The sequence below is a fragment of the Rhinolophus hipposideros genome (assembly GCF_964194185.1).
Source record: "Rhinolophus hipposideros genome assembly, chromosome: 20".
In the NCBI taxonomy this organism is placed as follows: domain Eukaryota; kingdom Metazoa; phylum Chordata; class Mammalia; order Chiroptera; family Rhinolophidae; genus Rhinolophus; species Rhinolophus hipposideros.
Window position 1 is genome coordinate 16,235,015 of NC_138066.1, and position 24,221 is coordinate 16,259,235.

General features: G+C 35.9%; 1 protein-coding gene across 2 annotated transcripts in view; it reads right to left on the minus strand.

Moving 5' to 3' along the window:
- The window catches only part of NSRP1 (nuclear speckle splicing regulatory protein 1), a 33,874-nt gene extending 16,646 nt beyond the window's left edge, over positions 1 to 17,228 (minus strand). The window contains exons 1-2 of one of the 2 annotated variants that reach the window (XM_081027833.1): positions 17,169 to 17,228; positions 15,881 to 15,974 (exon numbers count right to left, since the gene is read on the minus strand). Coding sequence is in view for 1 of the 2 variants with exons in the window: in XM_081027832.1 (XP_080883958.1) it covers positions 15,881 to 15,974; positions 17,169 to 17,188 (114 nt within the window). In the remaining variant the exon portion in view is untranslated. The remainder of the gene's footprint in view (positions 1 to 15,880; positions 15,975 to 17,168) is intronic. The other variant, XM_081027832.1, reaches the window with a different exon arrangement.
- Positions 17,229 to 24,221: the final 6,993 nt, after the last annotated feature.

Genomic DNA, 24,221 nt, shown 5'->3' on the forward strand with positions numbered 1-24,221 from the left:
AAATCACATGGGCTTCTTTCTCAAATATGAGATTTAACTATCTACTTATCCAAATTAACTCAGCTTAAGAAAAAAACAGTTCAAGAATCAATCCTTCTTCAAATGGCTTATGGGTACAATTTTATGTTGTACTCTAAAAAGTTAGAAATGAAAACTTCCTGTTCTTTTTTTTTTTAACTTAGCAATAGATCATTTATTAAAAAGGTCCTACAACTCAGTAAGCTCTATTATGAGTTTTATTTGTCCATATTCACATGACTCTTTTCTAAGTACAAAGCCTGTTTAAGAGTTGTGAAAAATACAGCAACTTTTCATTATATAAGCTCATATAGAAAAAACAGACATGACTATGCATAAAAACATTTAGAAAAAAAGAAAATACGAATGTCCATTAACTATATGAAAAAATGATCAATCTTACCAGCTAAAGAGATGAAACGTACTGTGATATTCACTGCATTATATAGTGTGATACCTATTCACATTAGTGAAAAACTTGAAGCAACCTAACTTTCAACATCAAACAATCCAGAACCAAAAATCTTGAGCAACTCTGTATAATAGAACTTTCTGAAATAACTAAAATATGTAGTTATATATGGTAGCTATTAGTCACATTTGGCTATTGAGCGTGTGAAATGTGACTAATGTGACTGAGGAACTAATTTTTAAATTTCATTTTAAGTTTAAAATCAAAAGTCTCTATGACATACTGGCTACCATATTAGACAGCACAGATCTAGAGCAGGAGTCAGAAAACTCTCTTCATGGACCAGATGGTGAATTTCGTAATGAGATAGCTATCACTTCACACCTGTTAGAATGGCTATCATTAAAAAGACAAGAAACAAGACAAACAAGTGTTGGAGAGGATGCAGAGAAAATGAACCCTCATACACTGTTGGTGAATGTAAGTTAGTACAGCCACTACGGAAACAGTATGAAAGAGTCCTCAAAAAATTAAGAAAAGAACTAACATATGATCCAATTATTCCACTTCTGGGTATTTATCCAAAGAATACAAACACAGGTGTGCATATATATCAAATATCTAATTCGGAAAGATATACGCACACTATGTTCAGTGCAGCATTATTTACAATAGCCAAGATACGGAAACAACCTAAGTGTCCATCGACAGATGAATGGATAAAGCAGATGTGACACACACACACACACACACACACACACACACACCCGGAATATTATTCATGCTTCCATTTGCGACATGGACGTTGAGGGTATTATGCTAAGTGAATTAAGTAAGATGGAAAAAGACAAATACCGTATGATTTCACTCGTGTGGAATATAAAACAAAAGAACAACGACAAAAATATATGAACCCAGAGGCAGACAACAGACTGGTGGTTACAGAGGAAAAGGGGAGTGGAGAGAAACAGGAAGGGCAAAACAGGAAAAGGGGGTCTGTTGTATGGTGACAGAAATTAGACTTTTGGTGGTGAGCCCGATGTAGCCTATACTGATGTCTAATCATAATGTTGCACACCTGAAACATATGGTGTTATAAACCAAGGTTATTACCTCAAATAAAAAAATTTATTTTAAGTTATTGAAGTAGAAGTGCACATAATACTTTTGCCCATATTTGATTGGAAAAATTAGTCACATGGCCTCAGTTAGCTAATGATCAAGTAGAAAATGTAATCTAACTGAGAAGCTATGAACCCAGCTTAAACTGTTAATACAGAAGGGAAGAACAGATTTTGCTGACTTATTAACAGTCTTCACCATAGAGATCACAAAAAGCAAACAAACAAAAACAGACTAAACAGATTTTCAGTATCTTAAAACCAACAATGAGTTAGTATCTAAACCATATACGGGACTCTTATAAATCATAAAAAAGAAAGAAAATAGAAAAGAGGGCAGTGGACATAAATGAGAAATTTATAGTAGAGTAATAAGGAATGCCTAGTAAATACATGAAGAAATACTCAAGTTCATTAATAATCAATGAAATGCAAAGTAAAACAACAAAGAATGGAAAATATTATGAAGTGTTGATAAGAAGATGAAGAAACAGTGACCTCCAAGGGAATATAAATTGGTATAATCATTCCAGAAAGCAATCTGCCAGCACTTAGTGAAATAATGTATCTATATGCTCCCTGACCCAGAAGTCCCATTTTTGGGTATATACCCCAAAAGAAACTCTCCGGTTTCGATTGGGACATGTATGAGAATGTTTTTTACAATGATGTTGCGATAGCAGGGAACTGAAGGTAACTTACATGCTTATCTCTGAGGGAATGGGATAAAATACAGTGGACGTATACGCTGTAGTCAGAATCGACGAGGTATACACTATATCATGTAGTGTTGAGTGAAAAAAAGATGACATCTGAAATTCAATATTTATATATATAACACATACACACTCAAAACAACACAATATAAAAGGATACATACATATTTAAGCATACATATCAAACACATCAGAGTGCATTTAAAGGGGAATGGGATAGGAGATCAGGGACGAACAGGAAAACAAGAACCTCGTGCAGGCTAAGAATGTGAATGTGCCCTGAAATGAGAAGTACAACTAACAATTGTCCGTTCCGTATGCTTCAAAAAACAAGTTTATTGCATTGTCAAAGAGACGTCACAGCTCCAGAAAGAAGACACAGACACACACTGACAGAGGCACACACACAAACATATAGAGACAGACATGAAACGTCATGAAGGATGCAGTTCTGAAAAAACAATCTTTGTTTCACGTGACGATTTCTCTGCAACGGAAGACAGCAAAAAGCAGAAGAGGCACAAAAGGAATGCAAAAAGGAGGGTAAGTTTGATCTGCTCATGGGAAAACAGTTCTTGAACACCACATACAGCGCTAAGATGCAGATGAAAGGAAAAAACTCACAACACGGTTCTCTATGTTGCATTAGTCTTTAAAAAAAGCGGTAGAAAAACGTTTTATGTCTACTGAAAATGTATTTATTATAATTAATGATACCTCTTCCAAACACTGCTGAATTCACCAATAAAAGGAAAACTACATTTTATTCCACTTAGAAACCCAAACTTATTTTCCAAAGGAATATCATTAACTATGCTGGTAATAACTAGCACACATATAATCAACAGTCAAGGTCTTGTCATCTTCCACACACAGGCAAAATTTTAATGAAATACACTTGGAAATGTATTTTTTCAAAAGACAAGCAACAGTTTGGCACCTAATATATAACCACAATGACCAAGTCAGGTGTGCAGCGTCCCCAGTACAGACTTTATTAGAGTTCAGTTATAAATAACACAATCTCTTGACATTGAAGATGTAGTTCTTGCAGATAAAGCCCAAAGACAGGAAATGAATCTCCTCCCAAATGCTGTGTCTTATCTTAAAAGTAACCTCAAATTATTACGAAACTAATAAAGTAATTTTGTTTCTGAAAGTGATCTGATCTATTTTATTTTCAGTTTCTGATAAATCCAAGAATGAGATGGGGGATTATTGCTTTTTGTCTGACTATACACACTGAAACACAACATAAAAATAAAGAAAAAACTTTTTTTAAATGATTTTTATGGTAAAGTTAGAATAGGCAATATCAAAGCCTGTCAGTATATAAGGAAGATGTATATGGTTTTGTAAAAATAGAAAGCTAATTTTGTTATTTAACAGCAAATTTGGAAGTAAGGCTTTTACTATCTTATCAGAAATTGTCAGTTAAAAATGATGAGTAAACGGTGCGAAGAGATTGTAAACAAATCAAATAAACAATAATTCAAAAACATAATTATGGTTATTATTACTACCTTTAGGGAATTTTTCTAATATAATGGTTCTTAGCTAATGACCACAACCCAAAATGGAGATTAAGATTCTATTAAAAAGTGACAAAAAAGCCAGGCTACCAAATATGACTGTCAAACACAAAGTGGGACGGAGACAGCATAAGAAACTTTCAGATAACTAGTGATTAATGATAACTATTACACAAGATATTTTTATTGTAGCAATACAGTTACCATTTATTACACTTCTACTCTGTGCCATGCACTGTACTAGGCTATACTATCTCTAATCCTTAAAATAAACTTTTAGTAACTAATGTTATAAAGATAAATATTTTTTTAATGTGGAATTGAAACTGAAACATTATATAATTTACCTAAGATCTTAAAACTAGGAAAGCAATGCAAAACTTCTGGTTTAAGCAGCCAAATAAATATACTCGTATGTTGCAATCTCCTCCTCCTCCAAACCCTCAGAATGACAAAAAAGAAATCCATCATCATGCTAGAAAACATAAAGGGGTACCTTCAATGAACAGGAAATCTGAGGAACATAGGAAGCAAGAAACCACACTACCCACAGAGGTTGAATGCTAGAGAAGACGGGAATGGTTCCCAGGGCACTACATGTTCTGAGGTAAGGGACACAAAGAGCAGAAGACAGAGAAGACAAATTCGTTTTTGCATTAGAAGAAGCAAAGCAAGCGAATCCTTACATAGTGCCCTTTTGGGAAAAGATAAATAATAGATTTCATTTCTGCCCGTAGTTGGGAATGGTGAATACTATTAGGATTAGAAAAAGAAATTAATGAACAGCATAAAGAAGTCCAGAGAAACAGACCCACATATTTATGGAACTTTTTAAAAAATTTATTGGGGTGACAATTGTTAGTGAAATTACATAGATTTCCGGTGTACAATTCTGTATTACATCATCTATAAATCCCACTGTGTGTTCATCCAGAGTCAGTTCTCCTTCCATCACCATATATTTGATCCCCCTCCGCTTACCTCCCACCCCCCACCTCCCTATTATGGAACTTTAATGTATTTAATATATAATAAGTGAGCCATTATATCAGGGAGGAAGGCACAAAATGGTAGTTCTTCAACCTGTCATACTCTATACTCCTCTTTTATAGGAAGAATAGTGAAATGAAATGCATACATAATAAAAACTTTCTACACACAATTTTTAAAAATTACATTACTTCTTTGTAATCCAGTTTTGGATACACACATTTATACATCCTTACAGAACTATAAAGAATAAAGGGAGAGTAATTTGTAATAGTATACTATATACTATACATCAATATGAAAGTGCACAAGCATGCTAGAAGACAGTAAGCTGTCCATGGTGAGTCTACCATGCAGAATCACCATAATCACTATTAATGCAAAAACACAAATGCTGACTGAAGAACTGGTGACTCAAATACCAAGTGACGCTGGTGACAGTGACCTGATTTTCTTAAAATGGTGAACTCTTGGTAAAGTTCTAAACAAAATAAGATATGATCTTCTCTCAATCTAGAAGATAATCAAATTAGGAAAAAATTTAGCCTGTATTTTGCCAAAAAACAATACTTTAAAAAAAGTATTTTAAATTTTATTTTATTTAAAATATTTTAATAAAAATAAAATGTACAAAACATATCTTGAGTTTGTGTGTAATAAAAACTTAGGTCCTAGGCTCATAAAATTATAAATAGGTTTTATTTATAAACATGTTGAGAGGGATTTTACCTATATGGATGGGGGTCATGAGATGCAGAATATCTGCCATCCCTGGCCCACATCCAAAATTGGTGTCAATACTAACTCTCAATTACCAGTTTCCCTGAAAATAAGACCGGGTCTTAAACCGTATTTCCCCGAAAATAAGATGAGGTCTTATATTAATTTTTGCTCCAAAAGATGCATTACGGCGTGTTTTCAGGGGATGTCTTATTTTTTCATGTACAACAATTTACATTTATTCAAATACTGTCATGTCACCTTCTTATGAAACATCGTCATAACGTACTAAATGCGTCTATCTAGCTGACGATCTTAACTGGGGTTTTTTTGGGGGGAAACATGGTAACTGTGATCAACAAAAGCCATTCCACAAATTTCTTAATACCCCTCTGGAAGTAGTAACACCCCCAATGAAAACCCTTAGGATAAGACTGTTCAAAAAAAAAAAAATCTCGACAACAGAACATCTACTTTGTTGAAAATCAATAGCTCCATCTCCTCAAAATATTCCTAAGTCAACAGAAAGCAGAATTGTGTAATTTCACATGACAAAAACCACATCTCTTTGAAGTTTGTCTGAAGTTTGTCTGATCTCTGCCAGTTCCCCAACTAACCCTTTTTCTATTATTTCTTCAATTCTCTCAAACTTTAAAACTCCATTATAAACAAATTGCGTCTCAGAGGGACTACATTATAATGTTTTAAAGCATGGACTCTGGAATCAGGCAGATCTGGGTTCAAATTCTACTTCTATTACCTAAGTACTCTGTGTGTGATATAGGCCAATTTATTTAACTTCCTGGCACCTTAGTTTCCTTAGCTGTAAAATCTCTCCTTTTCTTTAGCTTTTTCTCTTTTAGTTTAAACATGAACAAATTTTCTCTATCTTAAGAAAAAGAAAAATTCCACAACTCTACCATTATTCCTTCAAACTATCATCTCCATCTCCTTCTCTCTCTTCCCTGTCAAACGCTTACAAAATAAGACCATGAATTGAATCAAACAAGTTAATGATCACATAATAGAATAATAAGAGAGGGAGACTGCAGAGCTAAGAAAACACTGAGGACTAAAACACCCTTAGAGCTAATAATTAGAAATAGTAAGAAACAGAAAAGACAACTGAAATACTGACAAATGATGAGGCAGAAAAAGGGTTAATAAAAGTGGGCCTGAAGAGGGACTGCCCAGACTTGCACCCCCTCCAGGAACCACACAGGCTCATCTTCCAGAGATCAATCAAGATGTCCAAACACACCTAAAAAGAGAAGATAAGACCCAACTGGTTATAGCTGGTTCCTCACACATGTGCAAACTGCTGAAACCTGTCACTTGAACTCTAGTCTCATTATAATACAATTAAAATAAAATGAACATTAGCTGCCCCCCTCCACCATGGTTTTTTTTTGGTTTTTTTTTTGTATGCATTCTGGGGAAGAGCATGTGCAGAAGAAATTAGTTATATAACCAACATATGTCAATCAAATGATCTCAGTCTATACGTAACATCTCCTGCTGTAAGGAAATTCACCTACCCTTTCCTATATAAGAAAGAGTTAAAATGTTAGGTGCAGTTGTCTATTCTAAGACTCTGAACTGGCAATCCCCCTGCCGGTGTTTCTCTCCTTACTACCTGGGGCAGCCTTCTTCTTTAAACATGGACGTTCTCTCTGCCCGATCTTCAATAAATCTTGTTCTCTTACTTTTTGAGATTTTGAATTCTTTTACCTTTTGTGAAAGGCCAGGGGTTAATTCCAATGACACAACAAACTAACATAATCATGGTTACTGCAGAGAAAAACACAAATATTGAGTAATTACTCCCCAAATCTATTTAACCATCTCATCTCACCCAGCCAATCCTATTTGTTCTTGATCCTTGTCATTTCTAAATTAACATGTAATTTACGTATCTGTTAGGCTGTTTATCACCTCTCCTCCTCCCACTAAAATGTAAATTCTACAAGGGCCATAGCCGTGTTTTGTTTCACTGGCAGAGCAGGGAATCACTTATTTGGGGAATGAACTAATGAACTAATGAACAAATGCATGATAATATGGAAGACAAAGATGATCCTCCAAAATGATAATCTAGTAAATGGATCAAAGAAGTATTCTAATACAATGACAAATTTCTATGAAATGAAGGAAAAGTTAAATATTTAGATTAAAAACAATAACACACACACACACACACACAAAAAACACAATAACACATGTAACACAAAGGATATAAAGATAAACTTGAAGGATATAAAGAAAATATTCACCAGTTGTCCAAGCTTATTAAGAGTCATCTAGAAGTGGGATTAAAAATAAAAACTACAGTATTATACTTCCTCATAAGAATATTCAGTGCCAGGAAAAGTGACTCATATCTGTAGGTTTTGAAATAAACGGTTATTCTTGAAACACTACACTCATTCAAGTAGATATTTAAGTGATAAAATTAATAGGCAACCAGTCCTTCACAATCAAGAACTTAGGAAATAAAATTATACTGAATGTTAACTGAAAAAAATACTTAAAAACAAAAAAACTTAGGAAATAATGCTCCTATGAGCACATGCTGAAAAACTACTCATCAGTGAAATTAAGCCAAACACCTCAAAAATGGAAAGCACGGATAAAAGGACTAGTAGAGTGCAATGAATCAAATTAAATTACAAACCAAGTATTACGGGAATGCAAGGATGATTTAACTGCAAAAAAAATTAATGTAAATATACATTAACATGCTAAAAACATTAAAATTTAATATTCACTTATGAGAAAAATTCTTAGTAAAGTAGAAACAGCAATAAAACATTACAGCAAACATCACATTTGTGAAACTTTATATAAGCAATTCCTCCAAGTCAGCAATGTAACATTTCTATCATTGCTTCTATTTATATTATAGCTGCCACACAATGCAATTTGACACATATGATCCACAGAGAAAAAAATATAAGGTAAAAGAATTAAGAGACAAAATTAAACTCATTTGCAGACAATATGATTGTCTACAAAGGAAATCCAAAAGAATCATCAGGCAAACTACTAAAACTATACGGGTGCTACAATTAAAACAACAAAAAACATCAGAAGCATTCATAAACGAGTAATAAATTTTAAGATATTCCCTCATACAACAGCAACAAGGACTATAAGGTACCTAGAAATAAATCTAACAAAAGACGTATATGAACTTCACCAAAGAAATTATAAAATTGTAATAAAGGACATATAAAACACCTGAATAAATATGCAATCTTCACAAATGAAAGTGAATTAAAATATGACTTCTCTCCTAATTTATAAATTCAATGCAATTTCAATCAAAATCCCTTTAGTTTTCTTATTCTGAAAATGAAGATGACACTAAAATTCACTTAGATGACAAGACCCAAAGCAATTTTAAAGAACAAAATAGGGGGGTGGGGAGTGGGAGATGAGGGTAAGGGGGATCAAATATATGGTGATGGAAGGAGAACTGACTCTGGGTGGTGAACACACAATGGGATTTATAGATGATGTAATACAGAATCGTACACCTGAAATCTATGTAATTTTACTAACAATTGTCACCCCAATAAATTTTAAAAAAATGAACAAGATAGAAAACTATAATGGAGAAGAGGCTGAAGAGAATAGTAAGACAATGTATAACTCTGTAAGTCAAAAATAAGGATTTTGGCCTTTATCCTAAGAGAAATGGGAAGTCAATAGTGATTTTAAAACCAGTAAGATGACTTTATCTGAAGTGTGCAAAAATGTACTGGAGAGGCTTAAAAGAGCCTGGGAAGTCACTGAAAATGGCAGAGTATGGACCTATAAAAATTCTCTTCTCCATAAAAGCATGAAAAACTGGCAAAAAATGTCAGAATCAGCTTTTTTACAACTCTGGAAATTAACCAAAGGCTTACAGCAATCCAGGGAGCATTTATTCAAGAACAACAGGATCTCCGTAAGAAATCTGCAGCATTTTAACTTGCCCTATTTCCATCATCCCCTGCCAAGTACCACCATAGCCTAAAAACAACAGCCCACAATCATGGTAGAAACCAGCAGTCTGGCAGCCACTGAAGAGAGAATGGGATTAGACTTCCTTCAAAACCTCTACCCCAGAGAATTATTATTGAAACTCCCTGGTGGATCCCTGTAAGACAACACTCACAAGGCTGTCTTTATTTGACCTGACAGAGCTGCCAAGTAAAATAGCCTTTTCCCTGTGGGCGTCTGTCAGAAACAATCAAAGACAACTGTTGAACATCAGGGCTGCCTAAGGCAGTGGATAACAGTTGTTAATGGCTGGGACAAACAAAGCTAACCAAAAGAGCTTTAAAAGCTGAGGAATCGGAAGTCTACAAGGGTTTTGAAATCAACATATACTTGAGGATCATGAAGGCCACATGCATACAAAGGCATTTGTGCTTGATCAGAAAAGATCTGAGAAGTCCTAAGCTCTCACAACTGACCTTGAGGCTTGGCAAGTGCAAGAAGTAAAAGTTAAGGGAAAGTTGTAAAATGCCTCGCTGTGTAGTGAAGGTGTGTCTCAACATGCACACAGAGCCCCTGGAAGATTGGAGACTTATTAGCTAGTGTTTAAGGAAATCTCTGTCAAATCATTTGCTGACCACCAAGCTAATCAAGGAAAGACTTCAGTGGCCACACACATAAATGAATATAAACTTTAAGAATTAGTTCAGAAAAATAACTAATAAAAAGCAAAAACAACAAACCTTGGGAAGAGGGGAAGCTCTGGTTTCTAGTTTCTGCATTGTACATATTATTTTAAAGGTTCAGTTTTCGACTGAAAATTATGAGATGTAAAAAAACGAGAGTATGATCCATACACAGAATAAATGTATTCAAAAAACTTAAAAGAAACCATGTATAAAAAACTGAAGTACGAGAACAATGTCTCACCAACCAGAGAATACCAATAGAGATAGAGACAGAAATTATAAAAACATACTCTAGAATTGAAAAATTCAACAGTGCTCATGCATTTTATTTCAGACACCCCCTCACCCCCCAAAAAAGGATTTTTAAAAAATAATCTGCCCATGTGCCAACATACCATTTCCCCCAAAATAAAACCTAGCTGGACAATCTACTCTAATGTGTCTTTTGGAGCAAAAATTAATATAAGACCTGGTATATTATTAATTACATCATATCATCATATCATATCATATCATATCATATCATATCATATCATATCTATTATACCCAGTCTTATATTATAGCAATATATTTAGTATTTTACAGAAATTCCTTAAAATTCACCATAAACTTTTCCTTAAAAATATCTTTTTGGGGGTGACCAGTTAGCTCAGTTGGTTAGAGCTCAGTGCTCTTAACAAGGTTGCCTATTCAATCCCCACATGGGCGACTGTGAGCTGCGCCCTCCACAATTAGATTAAAACAACTACTTGACTTGGAGCTGATGGGTCCTGGAAAAAAATACTTAAATAAATAAAAGTTTAGGGGCGTAGGTTGGCTCAGTTGGTTAGAGCACAGTGCTCATACTAACACCAAGGTCGCCAATTCGATACCCACATAGGCCTGTGAGCTGCACCCTCCACAACTAGACTGAAAACAACGACTTGACTTGGAGTTGTTGAGTCCTGGAAAAACACACTGTTCCCCAATAAATATTTTTTTAAAAAATTTTCAATTATAAAATTATTGTAGAAATTTGGAAAATACAGAAAAATATAAAAACAAAACTACCCATAAATCCCACACAAAGACAACTACCATTAATATTCTGAAATGTTTTCTTTACTTTTTCCTTTGATTTTTACCCATAACAATTTTGTATATACACTGTAGCACACTTTACTTTGTCATGCTTTTTCACTGTTGAAAATTGGGTTGGTTCTAAGTTTTTGCTGTAATAAACAACCCTAAAGACTTTTTAAATACCTGTAAGTCTTTAATACAAATTTCTGACAATTGCTTCAAGAAAATTTTTGAAGGGAAAATATTGGCACAGTTTCCGTCTTTGATTGATACACTGGGTTAAATATACTTAACTTTTAAAGGACTGATACAAATTACAAACCTCTTTCCAAAAAGGGACATCAATTTACACTAACAAAATGTTGCCACAAGTGCCCGTTTCATCAAAATTTTGCTATTATTATTTTTTAAAAGTACCTGCTAATATAGCACAAACTGGCAGTTCACTGGTTGTCCTAATTTACATTTGTTAAATACAGTAAGATTAAATATTTTTAAGTTTATTAGATATTTCTATTTCTTTTATATTTGTCTATCAATGTGTTTTCCTCATTTTTCTGTTGGGGTTTTAGTGTTTTTCTTAGTTTTTATAAATGCTTTTTATATCTTAGGAAAACAAATGCTTAACATATAAAACGACTATACCACAGCTTTCTGAGTGACTCAAAGTACAATTATTGCTATCATCCACCTGACATAGATATAAAACTATTAATAGATTTTAGCTGTCTAGTTTAACTTAGTACCCTCTTTTAAAGAGAGTAAGGAGTTTTGTACCTTTACCCAAAAGTAACAATCCTCAGGTTGTATGGATCATACCTCTTCATGGAATATGTACTACGTTGCAAAACTGAATCTCACAAGAGTATTACTGTCTAGAAATAAGAATATGAACTGCCAAGATTAAAAGGAAAATTCATTATACTCTGAAATGAGCAAGTATTTATTATGGAAAAATATCTCAAAGAAAGTTTCATGTTTGACTTGTCATGCAACGTCTACCTTTTAGTCACTAACCACTTGTAACACTTGTGAAATATTGGATATCACAAGTATTTCTGAGAATTGTACAGACCAGGGGTCAGCAAGTTACAGCCAACTCCAGCCACCTCCCTTTTTGTAAATAAAGTTTTATTAGAACACATTTATTAGTCTTTCTCATTCATTTACATATTATCTAATGGCTGCTTTCACACTATGAGAGCAAAGTTGAGTAATTGGCCTGCAAAGCCTAAAATATCTACCTGGCTCTTTACAATATAAACAGCTAAAACATCTGAGTAAATAATTTTACTCATTCTTGGAAGTCAGCACAGATATCCAGATCCTGACAGATGGAGCTTATACTCTAATACAGTGACAAGAATTGTATGCAAACAGCTTACAATACAAGGTATAAAAAGCTAAGTGCTCTAAGAAAGGTGGAGCGTCAAAAAAGGGAAGAGACTTTCCAGTGGGGGAAATCTTGAAAGCAGCAGCTTTTGCACTGGGTTTTGAAAGCTGGCTATAATTTTGACAAATAGGATGGGAAGACTTCCAGTGTGAAGAAAAGCAGACTTGTGAAAAAATACAAACATAACAGTGTACTTTGCATGGAGGAGGATGGTTGGAGAAAATGCTAGTAAGCATTTTGAAGCCAAAGGATAGGGAAGGCTTTCAGTATCGGGATTAGCAGTTTAGATTTTAAATACAATTAGGTTCAAGAACAAGAGAAGAACTAACAGTGATTCAAACCGACTTTGAGGAGATAAGGAAACTAGTTAAAAAACTAAAATAATCCAAGAGAGAAGTAACGAAAGTTGTTGCAATAGAACTGGAAAATAAATGGAATAAACACACTGCTATCACAGCAAAACCACTCAAACATTTATGATCAGACAGCAGCATTTGGACATAATATAAACCTCTTACTCATCCAGGGTAAAAACTCTTCCTCTCTCCTACCTTTGAACAAAATGATGATTATTCCTAATTAGTTCTGATAATTTTAAAAAGAGGAACTATTTAAATAATAATTTAAGATGCTAGATTATCACTGTCCCATTTTAAAACTAACTCTGGATACAGCACGTATTAAAATAGAATTCATTTGCTAGGGCCCCCTCTGCTGGATCACAGGAAGGAAAGTCTGATCTTAAATTTGGACTCTAGATTGCTTCTGCTGAATTGCTGAAAACAATAAATGGATTTGATTCACAGCGGCTCCTCTCCGGTGCATACCAAATGCCCTTCTCAGGAGTGGAGCCATAAATATAACAATAAATATAAACCAAAATATCTTTCAAAGCACCAATAATTTTATTGTTGCTTAAATTGTTGATTAATTTTTAAATAAGAGATTTTATCATCAAACCTCACAAATATTTAAATATACTCAACTAAGAAATTCGCTTACTAATATGAGACTAAGCTGGAATTCACCAGACTAATTTTTTCAGGTAAGGAAATTATGCTAAAGAACAGTTTTATATTCTGTTCATTAAGAACTAAGCTGCAGCTTCCTTGTCAGTGACTTCTGGCTGGGTTCTACCAAAGGAAGATAAAGATGGTATATTGGAGGGTAGGAGAAAGGGAGAAGACAAGGTATTTCTCCCTGCCTTTCTTTCTACCTAAGACTGAATCTCCCCAGTGGCTTCAACTCCTTCTAGAAAAGTCCAGGTAACCAGAGCCCCAGGACCCCAGGACCCATCTCCTGTCTGTAGCCCTCCACTTATCATTCCTTGCTTCTTATTACTGCTAATCCCTGCATTGCATCACCATTGTCTTTTGGCTACTCACGTCTTCTATCACCTACCATGTAACCAATTCTCTGAATTAAAGTCGCTCTACGTAAAACGAGGAAGGAGAAATAGAGGAAGGGAAGGAAAAAAGAAAGAGCAAAATGGCCTCAACCTATCTTTTCTGACTCTAGTGTACCCACTGTCCAGCCACCACCAGCCTCATTTCATAATGGAAAAGAAACAGCAATAACATAAGCAAACTTTCTAGATCACTTGTATTTCTAGTGATTTCTAGATCACATTCTTCTCAAAATGGAGTATACGTTGCTTTGTATTATTACATGTAATGCCACGATGGCTTATGTGAAACTGCAGGATAAGCACGCTGTATTTTTCTGTTGTGTCCACGGTTAAGTAATTTAAAAAATTATTTGTATATTAAAACAAACCACAAGGGTGCTGTCAATTCAATGGGGGAATAATCTTCAACAAATAGTGTTTGGACAACTGGATGTCCACATGCAAAGAATCAAGTTGGGCCCCTACTTCATACCGTATACAAAAAATTAACTCAAAATGGATCATAGACCTAAATGTAAGAGCTAAAATGACAAAATTCTTAGAAGAAAACATAGGCATAAATATTTGTGACATTGGTATAAGCAATGGTTTCTTATATGACACCAAAGCAGTTAGCAACCTAAGAAAAAAAATAAAGTGGACTTCCTCAAAACTGAACTTTTGTGCTTCAAAGGACATTATCAAGAAAGTGAAAAAACCCACAGAATGGGAGAAAATATTTACAAATTATATCTAATAAGAGACTTTTATCTAGAATATGTAAAGAAATCTTACAACTCATAACAAAATGACAAATAACCAATTAAAAAATAGGCAATGATATGAACAGACATTTCTCTAAAGATGATACATAAATGGCCAACACCACTGGCTATTAGGGAAATGCAAATCAAAACCACAATGAGATAACTGTTGGGGGCAAAATGTGGGTAAGTAGACTGACTGCAAAGGGGCATTAAAGAACTTCCAGGGGAAAGGGGAATGTTCTATGTTGGGGCATATACATTTGTTAGATGTCATCAACCTGTACACTTAAAAGTCCACAAATTTTATATGTAAATTATACCTCAATTTTTAAAAAAGTGAGCCATCTCGAGTCAGTTTCTTCAACAGAAAGAAAGCAAGAAGCAACGTATTAAATATGTTCAATTACCTACCTATACTATTATATAGTTAATAAAAATGGAAAAGGAAGCTATTTTTCTGCCAGAGCAAAGGAAGTACCAGATTGATGCAAACGTCTTTTAGAAACACAGAAAATGACTGAAGTATTAGATAAGCACACGTTTGGGGTTGTTTCCTGTGGGTATCACAGGAAAACACTGTTTTGGCTTGCTGAAATATAAAATGTTCATATTAGATGTTATTATTGTAGTACTACCTATGGTAACTTTACACACTACCATAATTATACCAGCAATTACATTTAGATGACACCGAATAACCACAAAAGTAGTCTCATAAGAAACTACTTGGCTAATAAAAATTTCTAGGAAATTGGTGACATCTTACCAGCTTATTTTCAGGTAACTTTACACCAATTTTGTTACCTCAGTATTATTTGTCTGAAATGACTACTCTATGTAACTGCTTAAAATAACTGAAGTTTATAGCTTCTGAAAAAAAATCAGGTTATCCATGCATCACTTATAAAGAAAAAATATCAATGGAGCTTCTTTCTTTAAATATTCCCTTTGATAATTCTGTAAATTATAATATAATCTAGATACACTGTATTGACAAACAACTAAGACAAGCAAAGACATCAACTTTATAAGTGCCATTTAAAAAATATACGCTTCCAACAATTCGGTAGAAAAACAGGTTCCCTTACCTCATCATCATCATCAGAATCATTCCCAAACACTGATGGTTTTTGCAAAACAGGGAGCAACTGCTGTGCTTTCTTTGGCAAAACAAGCCCATACCTGCATATTTTTTTTGAAATAGAAATTACACCATTATATTTAAATGTTAAAACACAATATATCCACTACCTCTTCCAGATGAAGCTACCAAGTCAAGACATGTCATCGCCTATGAACACATAACACTTTCTGATTTTCAATCATCTCACAATTCTAATGTTAAGATTTTATTATTATTACTCTAATTATTTGTGGACGCGGGCCAAACTCAAATGCCATTTTAATCGAAGAAGTAACTGAAGAGTTCAGAAATGTTTTAGATGGTGAATGACATAGTTAAGGTTTCAAAAAGAACACGTTAGTGGAAAGCTCAGTTCATGTCCGCTAACAATGAAAATATTCTCAATTACCCTGTGGTCTTAACAAGAGTCCAGAAAAAAAATTTTTTTTCCTACTGGGTACTTACACGGGTTTAAAGAAGTTATTGGAGAATGTCACACACACACAAAAAAAATTTTTTTAAAGATTGAGAAACCAAAGCAGCCACAGGGTAAATTCCCATTACATCTTATTAATATTACGCTCACTTGCTTTATTTGTAGCATCTGAGAGAACCACTGCATCAGTGCCAACTCATTTAGTTTCTCACAGTTGGGCCTTTAACATGCAGCAATCACAGGAAGCCACATCCAAAGTCAGGATTATACACCAAAGGTAAAACTTCCCAGAACATAACAATATTTGTCTCTTTTGCGGCAACGTAAAACCCAACTCCCTATATGCCTACCCTTTCCTGTGGCTTCTCAGCACAACATTCCTAAAACGAGAAGGGAGGGCGGGAATCGGGCCTGGAGCTGCCCAGCAGAACAAGGCCCTCTAAGGAAGCCAGGAACTGTTATCTTCTCACTGCCCCTGAAGGCATCCAAACGGGGAGAAACTCAAGCGCGGGGTAGGAAGCAAGACTGAGGGGCCTCAGACCGAGCTTTTGGAAAATAGAAAAGTCTCGCTCTCTGCCCCTCAGCCTAACTTCCTTTATTTCCTCACAAGTTTCTCCCTCAAACTTCGGGCTTCCATCCTGGAAAATGTGGGGGGCGGGGCGGGGCATATATGTTCCTCAGGATTTCTCGCTTTCCCCCGTCTCTATTCCTGACGATACAGCCCCTTCACTTCCAGCGCACTTTTACTCCTCGGCCAAAGACACAGTCGCGGTAGTTTCTCCATCCCCAGCCTGACCCTAACTCCCGAATCACTCACTGCCTGCCCGGGATCGCCATCTTGCTCCCGTCCGCTGAACGTGGCCGACGCCAGTATGACGCTGACGCAGACGCTGACGCAGCCACGTAAACTCTCGCGCGGGTTTGGGCGGCCTGGCACCCACCTAGCGGCTGTGTCGCTCTTCTGAGTCGGTTGCCTGATGCTGGGCTCCGAGTCCTTTGGCCCGCGATTTCATTTGGAAATCAATTGGGTGCCTCGATATCAAGGGGAAGAAAGGAATGAAAAGATTCTAGCCTGGTGGTTCCCTAGGTGTGGTCCCGGGACCGGCAGATAGCATCAGCCGGAATGTGTTACAAATGCAGCTAGAGTCTCGGACTTGATCCCAGTCCTACCGAATCAGGAACTCTAGACGGGGCCCAGCAGTCAGTCTTGTTAACGAGCCCTGCAGGTAATTCTGATACTCAGGTTTGAAAACCGCTGCCTCGGTAATTGGGCAGAAGATGAAAATCTATATGCTAATAGTGTCTCATTACAGGACCAAACTGACTTGATAACGATACCGTGGTATCCGTTGGGTATAGGAATCAACATTGTATCCCATGGGCTTGTAAAGATTCTAGCCCCGTTCCGTCTGTGCACCTGCTCATTCTCGGCCCGTTCCAAACGAGTCTTACACCGTAACAGCCCACGAAGTCTTTCAATGACTGCAGAGAGAGGTTTAAATCTTCAACCCTAGTTGTGGTTTTGTCTATTCTTTGAATTCCGTCAGTTCTACCTCATGTACGTTGAAGTTCTGTTACGAGGTATATAAACATGGAGGATTGCTTCGTCTTCTCGCGTGGACCCCTGTACCATTAAGAGATGACCCTTTTTTTCCGTGTCAAAATGTCATACTTCGTCCGTAAAAATGGTACCTCTCTTCTAGCATCGGAAGTTTATTCTCAAGTGAAAACAGGGTTGCGGTGGCATTACTCTGCGTTCCTGAGTTTCTCTCAAATGCGATGAGTCAGAAAAGACAGGGGTCCTAATGATTCACCCAGATGCCTAAATAATATCTGAAACATTCTCCACTCTTCTGTAAAAAAAAAATTATGTCTCTGGAATTGAAGACATGACCCTTTTTAGTCTTTTATTTCTCTTACCCACTTTGATGAACATAACGAGCTTTGTTAGCATGGTATATCTGTTTCTGTCCTTTTACTTGTAGCCTATGTCAGTCTAGTGGTGTCTTTATATTCCGAGTGGATCTCTTGTTGATAGCATGCATTTGGGTCTTGCTTTCTTATCCAGTGAGACAGGTGCTTCCTTTTAAGCTGGGTGTTTAGAACACTTTCATTAAAGTAGTAATTAGTATTGTCCCGGTGAGAAACATCCAAACCTGTAGAGAATTTTTATGAGTTTATTTCCGCCAAAGTGACAACCGTTGCTGGGAAGCAAAATCTCAGCGGATTGAGAAAATGTTCCGGGGAATGGCTATTTTGCAGCTTATTTTATACGTTAGAGTAAAAGGAGGAGATGTAAAGAGGGTTACATGAAATCCATTTGTGGTAGATAAGGGGGCGGGAGAAAGCAAGATACGGGATAGTTAATAATTAACATTTATAACACATAGAGATGGTATGTGGGAAACAAGATAACGATGAGGGGTTCTGTGGTCTCTGCTCTGGAACAGCCGTTGTGCCCTAAGGGGTCTGTCTGGAAAAAAAGATTACTCTGACAGTTCAAAGGTACGTTATTTTAGATTAAAAAAGATAATTGGCAGGCTCAGTTAAGGCAAAAATTGACCTTTGTCAAGGAAGCTACAGGTCTAGGATTTGACTACCCTCCATGACTCGCTTTTAGTTAGAATTCTTATGTTCAGACCGTCTTATGTGGTTACTTTCTGTCTCTGAGTTTGTAGGGCCTGCCACGCGGCCACCCCCTGAGCTTGTCAGGTTTAGTACGTGGCCCCTTTTTCATCCACAGTATGGTTGCAATTTGTTTTCTACTTTTTCCATCTGTTCTTTGTTCTCCCTCCACCCCCTTTTCTGCACTCTTTTGGATTAATCAGGAACCTTTTATGATTCAGTTTAAGATTTTTTTTTTTAAAGATTTTATTGAGGAAGGGAAATTGTATTTCCAGGACTTTATTGGGGAACAGTGTGTTTCCCAGGACCCATCAGCTCTAAGTCGTTGTCCTTCAATCTTAGTTGTGGAGGGCGCAGCTCAGCTGTGAGTCCAGTCCCCACTTGCTGGGGGGGAGGGGCATGGGAGGGGTGGAGGGTGGGGGGTGGAGCCCACCATCCCAACTGGCAACCTTGTTGTTAAGAGCCACACGCTCCAACCAACTGAACCATCCTGCCGCCCCAGCCAACTTTTTTAAGTTGTTGCTTTACGGATTCCAGTACAATCTTTAACTTATCACAGTCTCCCTTCAAGTAAGAATATACCACGTTATGTATAGCATTAAAAAAACTTACAAAAGTAAACAGTACTTCCATTTTCCCTCTCTTAGACTTTGTGCTATAGTTATCACACATTTTATTTCTACCTATGTTATAAAGGCACAATAAATTATTATTTTTGCTTTAAACAATTATCAAGAATATTTTAAGAAAATATTATGTTTATCCACATATTTACCATTTCCAATATTTCCATATCTTTGTGTAGATCCAGATTTCTATCTAGTATAATCATTTTTTTAAACACCCTTATTGAGATATAATTCACATACCATGCAACTCATCCATTTAAAGTATACAATTCATGGGTTTTTGGTATATTCAGAAAGTTGTACTACCATTACCAGAATCAATTTTAGAATATTTTCAATATCCCATTAGTCACTCCCACTTTCCCCCAAACCCTCCAACTCTAAGCAACCAGTAATCTACTTCTGTCTCAATGGACTTGGACGTTTATCAGTTTTTGCTCCATGTATTTTAAAACTCTGTTTTAGATGTACAAATATTTAAGATTATTATGTCTTTTTAATTAATTGACCACTTTTTCATTATGAAAAAACCTTTATAATGATACTATTCTTTGCTCTGAAATCTACTTTGTGTGATATTATAGTCATTCCAGCTACTCCAAAAGTTTTCTTTTGACATTAACTCCAGGGAGAGCAAAAAAGATGTTTGGAAAAGGAAAATAATTGTAATTTACTACATGGTTAAGCCCTAAATAGCATACATATTCATAATAATGCAAACACTGAATATCTGTCTACTCTATATCACAATGTAATTATATTGGGAAGAATGGAGGGATGGGAAATGTGTATGATTTTTGTGTGTGTGGACACACATGCTGAGGAAGGAGCTAAATCTTTGTATTGCATAGTGGGAGGTTAATAAATATTGCCTAAATCAGAAAAAAAAGTAGCCACACAGCATATTATGTCACAATCTGGAGGTACCTGTCAAAACTACGCCAAAATAAGGGTTGGCAACCTTTTTTTATGCAAAGAATCAGATAGTAAATATTTTGGCTTTGTGGGTCGTAGGTCTCTGGCAGCTACTTTACTCTGCACGTGTAATGTGAAAGTATTCGTAGACAATACGGGCATGGCTTTTCCAATAAAACTTGATCGTAACAGCTGGTCAGATTTAGTGGGATGTTGACTAACTCCTGAGCTAAAAGATTTGAAAGTACTTAACTCCAAAGCAAGGAAAATAGGGGTGAGGTGGGGCTGGGAAATACTCTGGTCTTAACAGACCTTATACAACAGAATGTTTAAACTATGAGCATGTGTTGTTACTTTGTTTAAAATAAAAAGAATCAATAAAGGGTAAAAATAAAGCCCTCTTCCAGGCCTTGGAAGAGACTGAATGGAAGAGACTCTTGCTGGAAGAGACTGAGTGGGAAATTAGTCAACACAAAGTTAAAGCTCAATATCCTACATAAATGCGAAGTTTTGAGTTGGGGTATTGAATTCTGTATTCTCCCACTGCCTTTGTGAGATTTTCTGAAAGCTAGGATGCTGATTTCTCAGATTCAGTGTTACAGAGAGTTCAAGTTTTTAATCACTTGGCAGGTTTTGCAGCAATGATGGTACCTGCAATGTGAATCAGAGACACAGAGAAGCCTTCTAACATTGCAAACCCAAGTTTGGGAATTTTGATTGAAGATGCTGGAAGGACAGAAGCAGTGAAAGGTAGGCCATCACTATCATACTCCTGATTGTTATACAACAGAGAATTCCGACTGTTTTAGACTTCCAGAAATAAGACTTCAAGAACAGAACTGTCCCCTGGTATTGGATCCAAGGCAACAGTGGGGACCTCAGCACCCAAACTCCTGATCTTTTAATTTTTTGGACAATGTTACTAATGTTACTTCCCTACTCTTTCAGTCTCTGCTTGTCTCTGTGTCCATTCTTTTCCTTAACCAACTACTCTGTCTACACCTTTTCTCTATCTACAGCTTCTACTAACTTGTAGCACCTGGAAGGCAGTATGCTTCAATTTGCTTAAGGCCTAATATGACACTTTTGCCCTCTTTAAACACTTAATATCCTTCTAAACTCTGCTCCTATTGTTATTTCCAGTTTGATTTGTCCATGGCTTGGGTATTTTTTTATTAGGCCATTTCACAAATTGGTCTCCCTTTGACAAGGGGTCAACCCCAATATACAGAGCTGTGGCTGGAGAGTCAGGGTGCCATGGAACAAAATATGGCCACCTAGAGGTGCCTCATCAGTTGCAGGTTGTGGGCAGGATAGTCTAAATGGAAGAGTAAATGGAGGAGAGGTGAAATATGGTAAATGACAAGGCGATGGAACACCCATCGAGAGTAATTACCATCCCTAAGGACAAAGAAATAGGCAATGTTTAATTAGTTGATCTTGTCTGTTAGAGAAGTCTTTATAAGATCCTATAGGGGAGAATACAGGGTTGATGATGTGGGATGAGGTTAGATTGGAGTGGCATTGCGTGAAACCTTACATGAGAGGAATGAAATTCCCTACGTTACCTGCAAAAGGGTCTTCTGAGTCAGTGGATTGGGAAAGTCTGTGGAAGTTAAGGGCAGCCGGTTGTTTGATCATACTTAGATTAAGAAGGAATTGGAAGTCAGTCACAAGAGATCACATATTGTATGATCCCATTTATATAAAATATCCAGAATAAATAAATGCATAGAGAAAGCATGATTAGTAGTTGCCTAGGGCTGGGGTGGGAAAAAATGGGGAGTGACTGCTAATGGGTATGGGGTTTCCTATGGGGGTGATACAGATGTTCTAAAATGGATTGTTATAATGGTTGCACAATTCTGTGAATATTCTAAAAACCACTGAATTGTACATGTTAAGTGGATGAATTGTAGAGCATGTGAGTTATATTTCATTAAAGCTGTTAAAGGAGCCAATAGGAGCTTTTCTAAGATTCCAATTATCATTGTCTTGAAACGGTATGTTGTTCCTGGACCATGAAAAGCCATAATTAGAAAGGAAAGTAGTCTGAATAACCTACACCATCGTTACCTATAAACTGTAGAAAGTCAAAAAACACAACTAATCGAGCCTAAGCTTCTGAAGTATAACTAAACCAATAAATCTATTTATTGATTTAATAGATTTAAACATAAATCTATGTCTCAATTTTTGTGAACTACAAGTAACATCTTCACTAAAAAAAGTAAGCTCCTTGTATTAAGGGATAGTGTTTTACTTGAATGATGATTAAATACATTCAATCAATCTGTGTTGTTGTTTGTTTAATTTTAAAGTAGTTTCCAAAAGACTGGTAACATGGTTGTTAGCCTTGTAAAGGTTGGAAAGCATTCATGAGATGTCTGGAGGGTTGGCAAGGGCAGTAAACCAGAAATTAGGACACGGGGGCTAGGTCCATCCTGTCTCTTACTAGCTATTGAGATCTAGGTAACTCACTCTTTGAGACTGTTTCCTCATTTATAAAATGGGGGTAATAATATCGATACTGCCACGTTACAGGTTATTGGGAGGGTCAAATGAGGTAGTATGTGAAAATACTTCAGACAACATAAAGCACCATGCAAATATGCGATACTTATTATCACTAAGCTAAATGCTGTTTCATTAATTATCATGAATGACAGTGGTTAAAAAGGTAGCATTTTGCAAAACTGTCCCTTTCTTGCTGCCTAAAATGCCATTTGTATTCACAGTGAACTCTTTAGAAGCTTGTTCTGAAGCCATCAGGATGTGTGGCTATCAGTTTAATATCTTCAAGAACATCGTTCCTAGAAAATGTTGCTGTAAATGCCCTGAAAAGCCCTCTTCCAAATATGAAACAGGCTTATAGGTTGAAACTGGGCACGCGATCATCCAAGAGATGAGGACTGGTAATAACACTGCCATCTTATCAGAAAAGGTTAAAAAGGGACCTCCAATCTCAAATTATAAGATGTTTGGAACACATCACATTTTGTCAACCAAATAAAGAAAATGAAGTTTAATTTCCCAAAATTTTATTAAAAATGGACACTGTCATCAGATATTTTATTGCAAAGATGAAATCTCACAACAGAGCAGTAAAGTTTGCTGTAATAACAAGCTTTAAACAAATATAAATTCTTTTTCCAGTTCTTGAACTTGAGAGGTTTTTGTTACAAAAACAGGTATTTTCTTTTTCCCATGAGTCATGGACAAACATTTTCCCACAAGAATTTCTTCTCATTGAAATAACTTTTAAGTTGTTAAGGTAGATGGGTGGTGAGGGAGATGAGGAGAGGGGAGAAGTGGTGCTCATATAAGTCTTTGAAAAATTAGAAAAACAATTCCCAGTCCATTTCTTAAATTCTTTATTTGGTACTCTTTTGATGTAAAACCTTCCATTTTTAAAATAAATCTTCCGTCTTTGTACCTTAAAAGAGTTAAAATAATTCTACCCATTCAGCCATAATAATCCCATGGCAGATGTAAAGCTAAAACTAAAAGGAAATTTCTAAATATATTCTATAACATACATCTGATTATGGATACCTTAACTGGGTATTTTTTTAGATTCAAATTTCTCCTTAGGTAGCACTTTTGGTTTTAGAAAGTGCTGAGATAAGTGTCTTAGGAACAGAATATGTCTATATGTCACTCCCTTCCAATTGAAAATATTTTATATTTAACAAAACTGA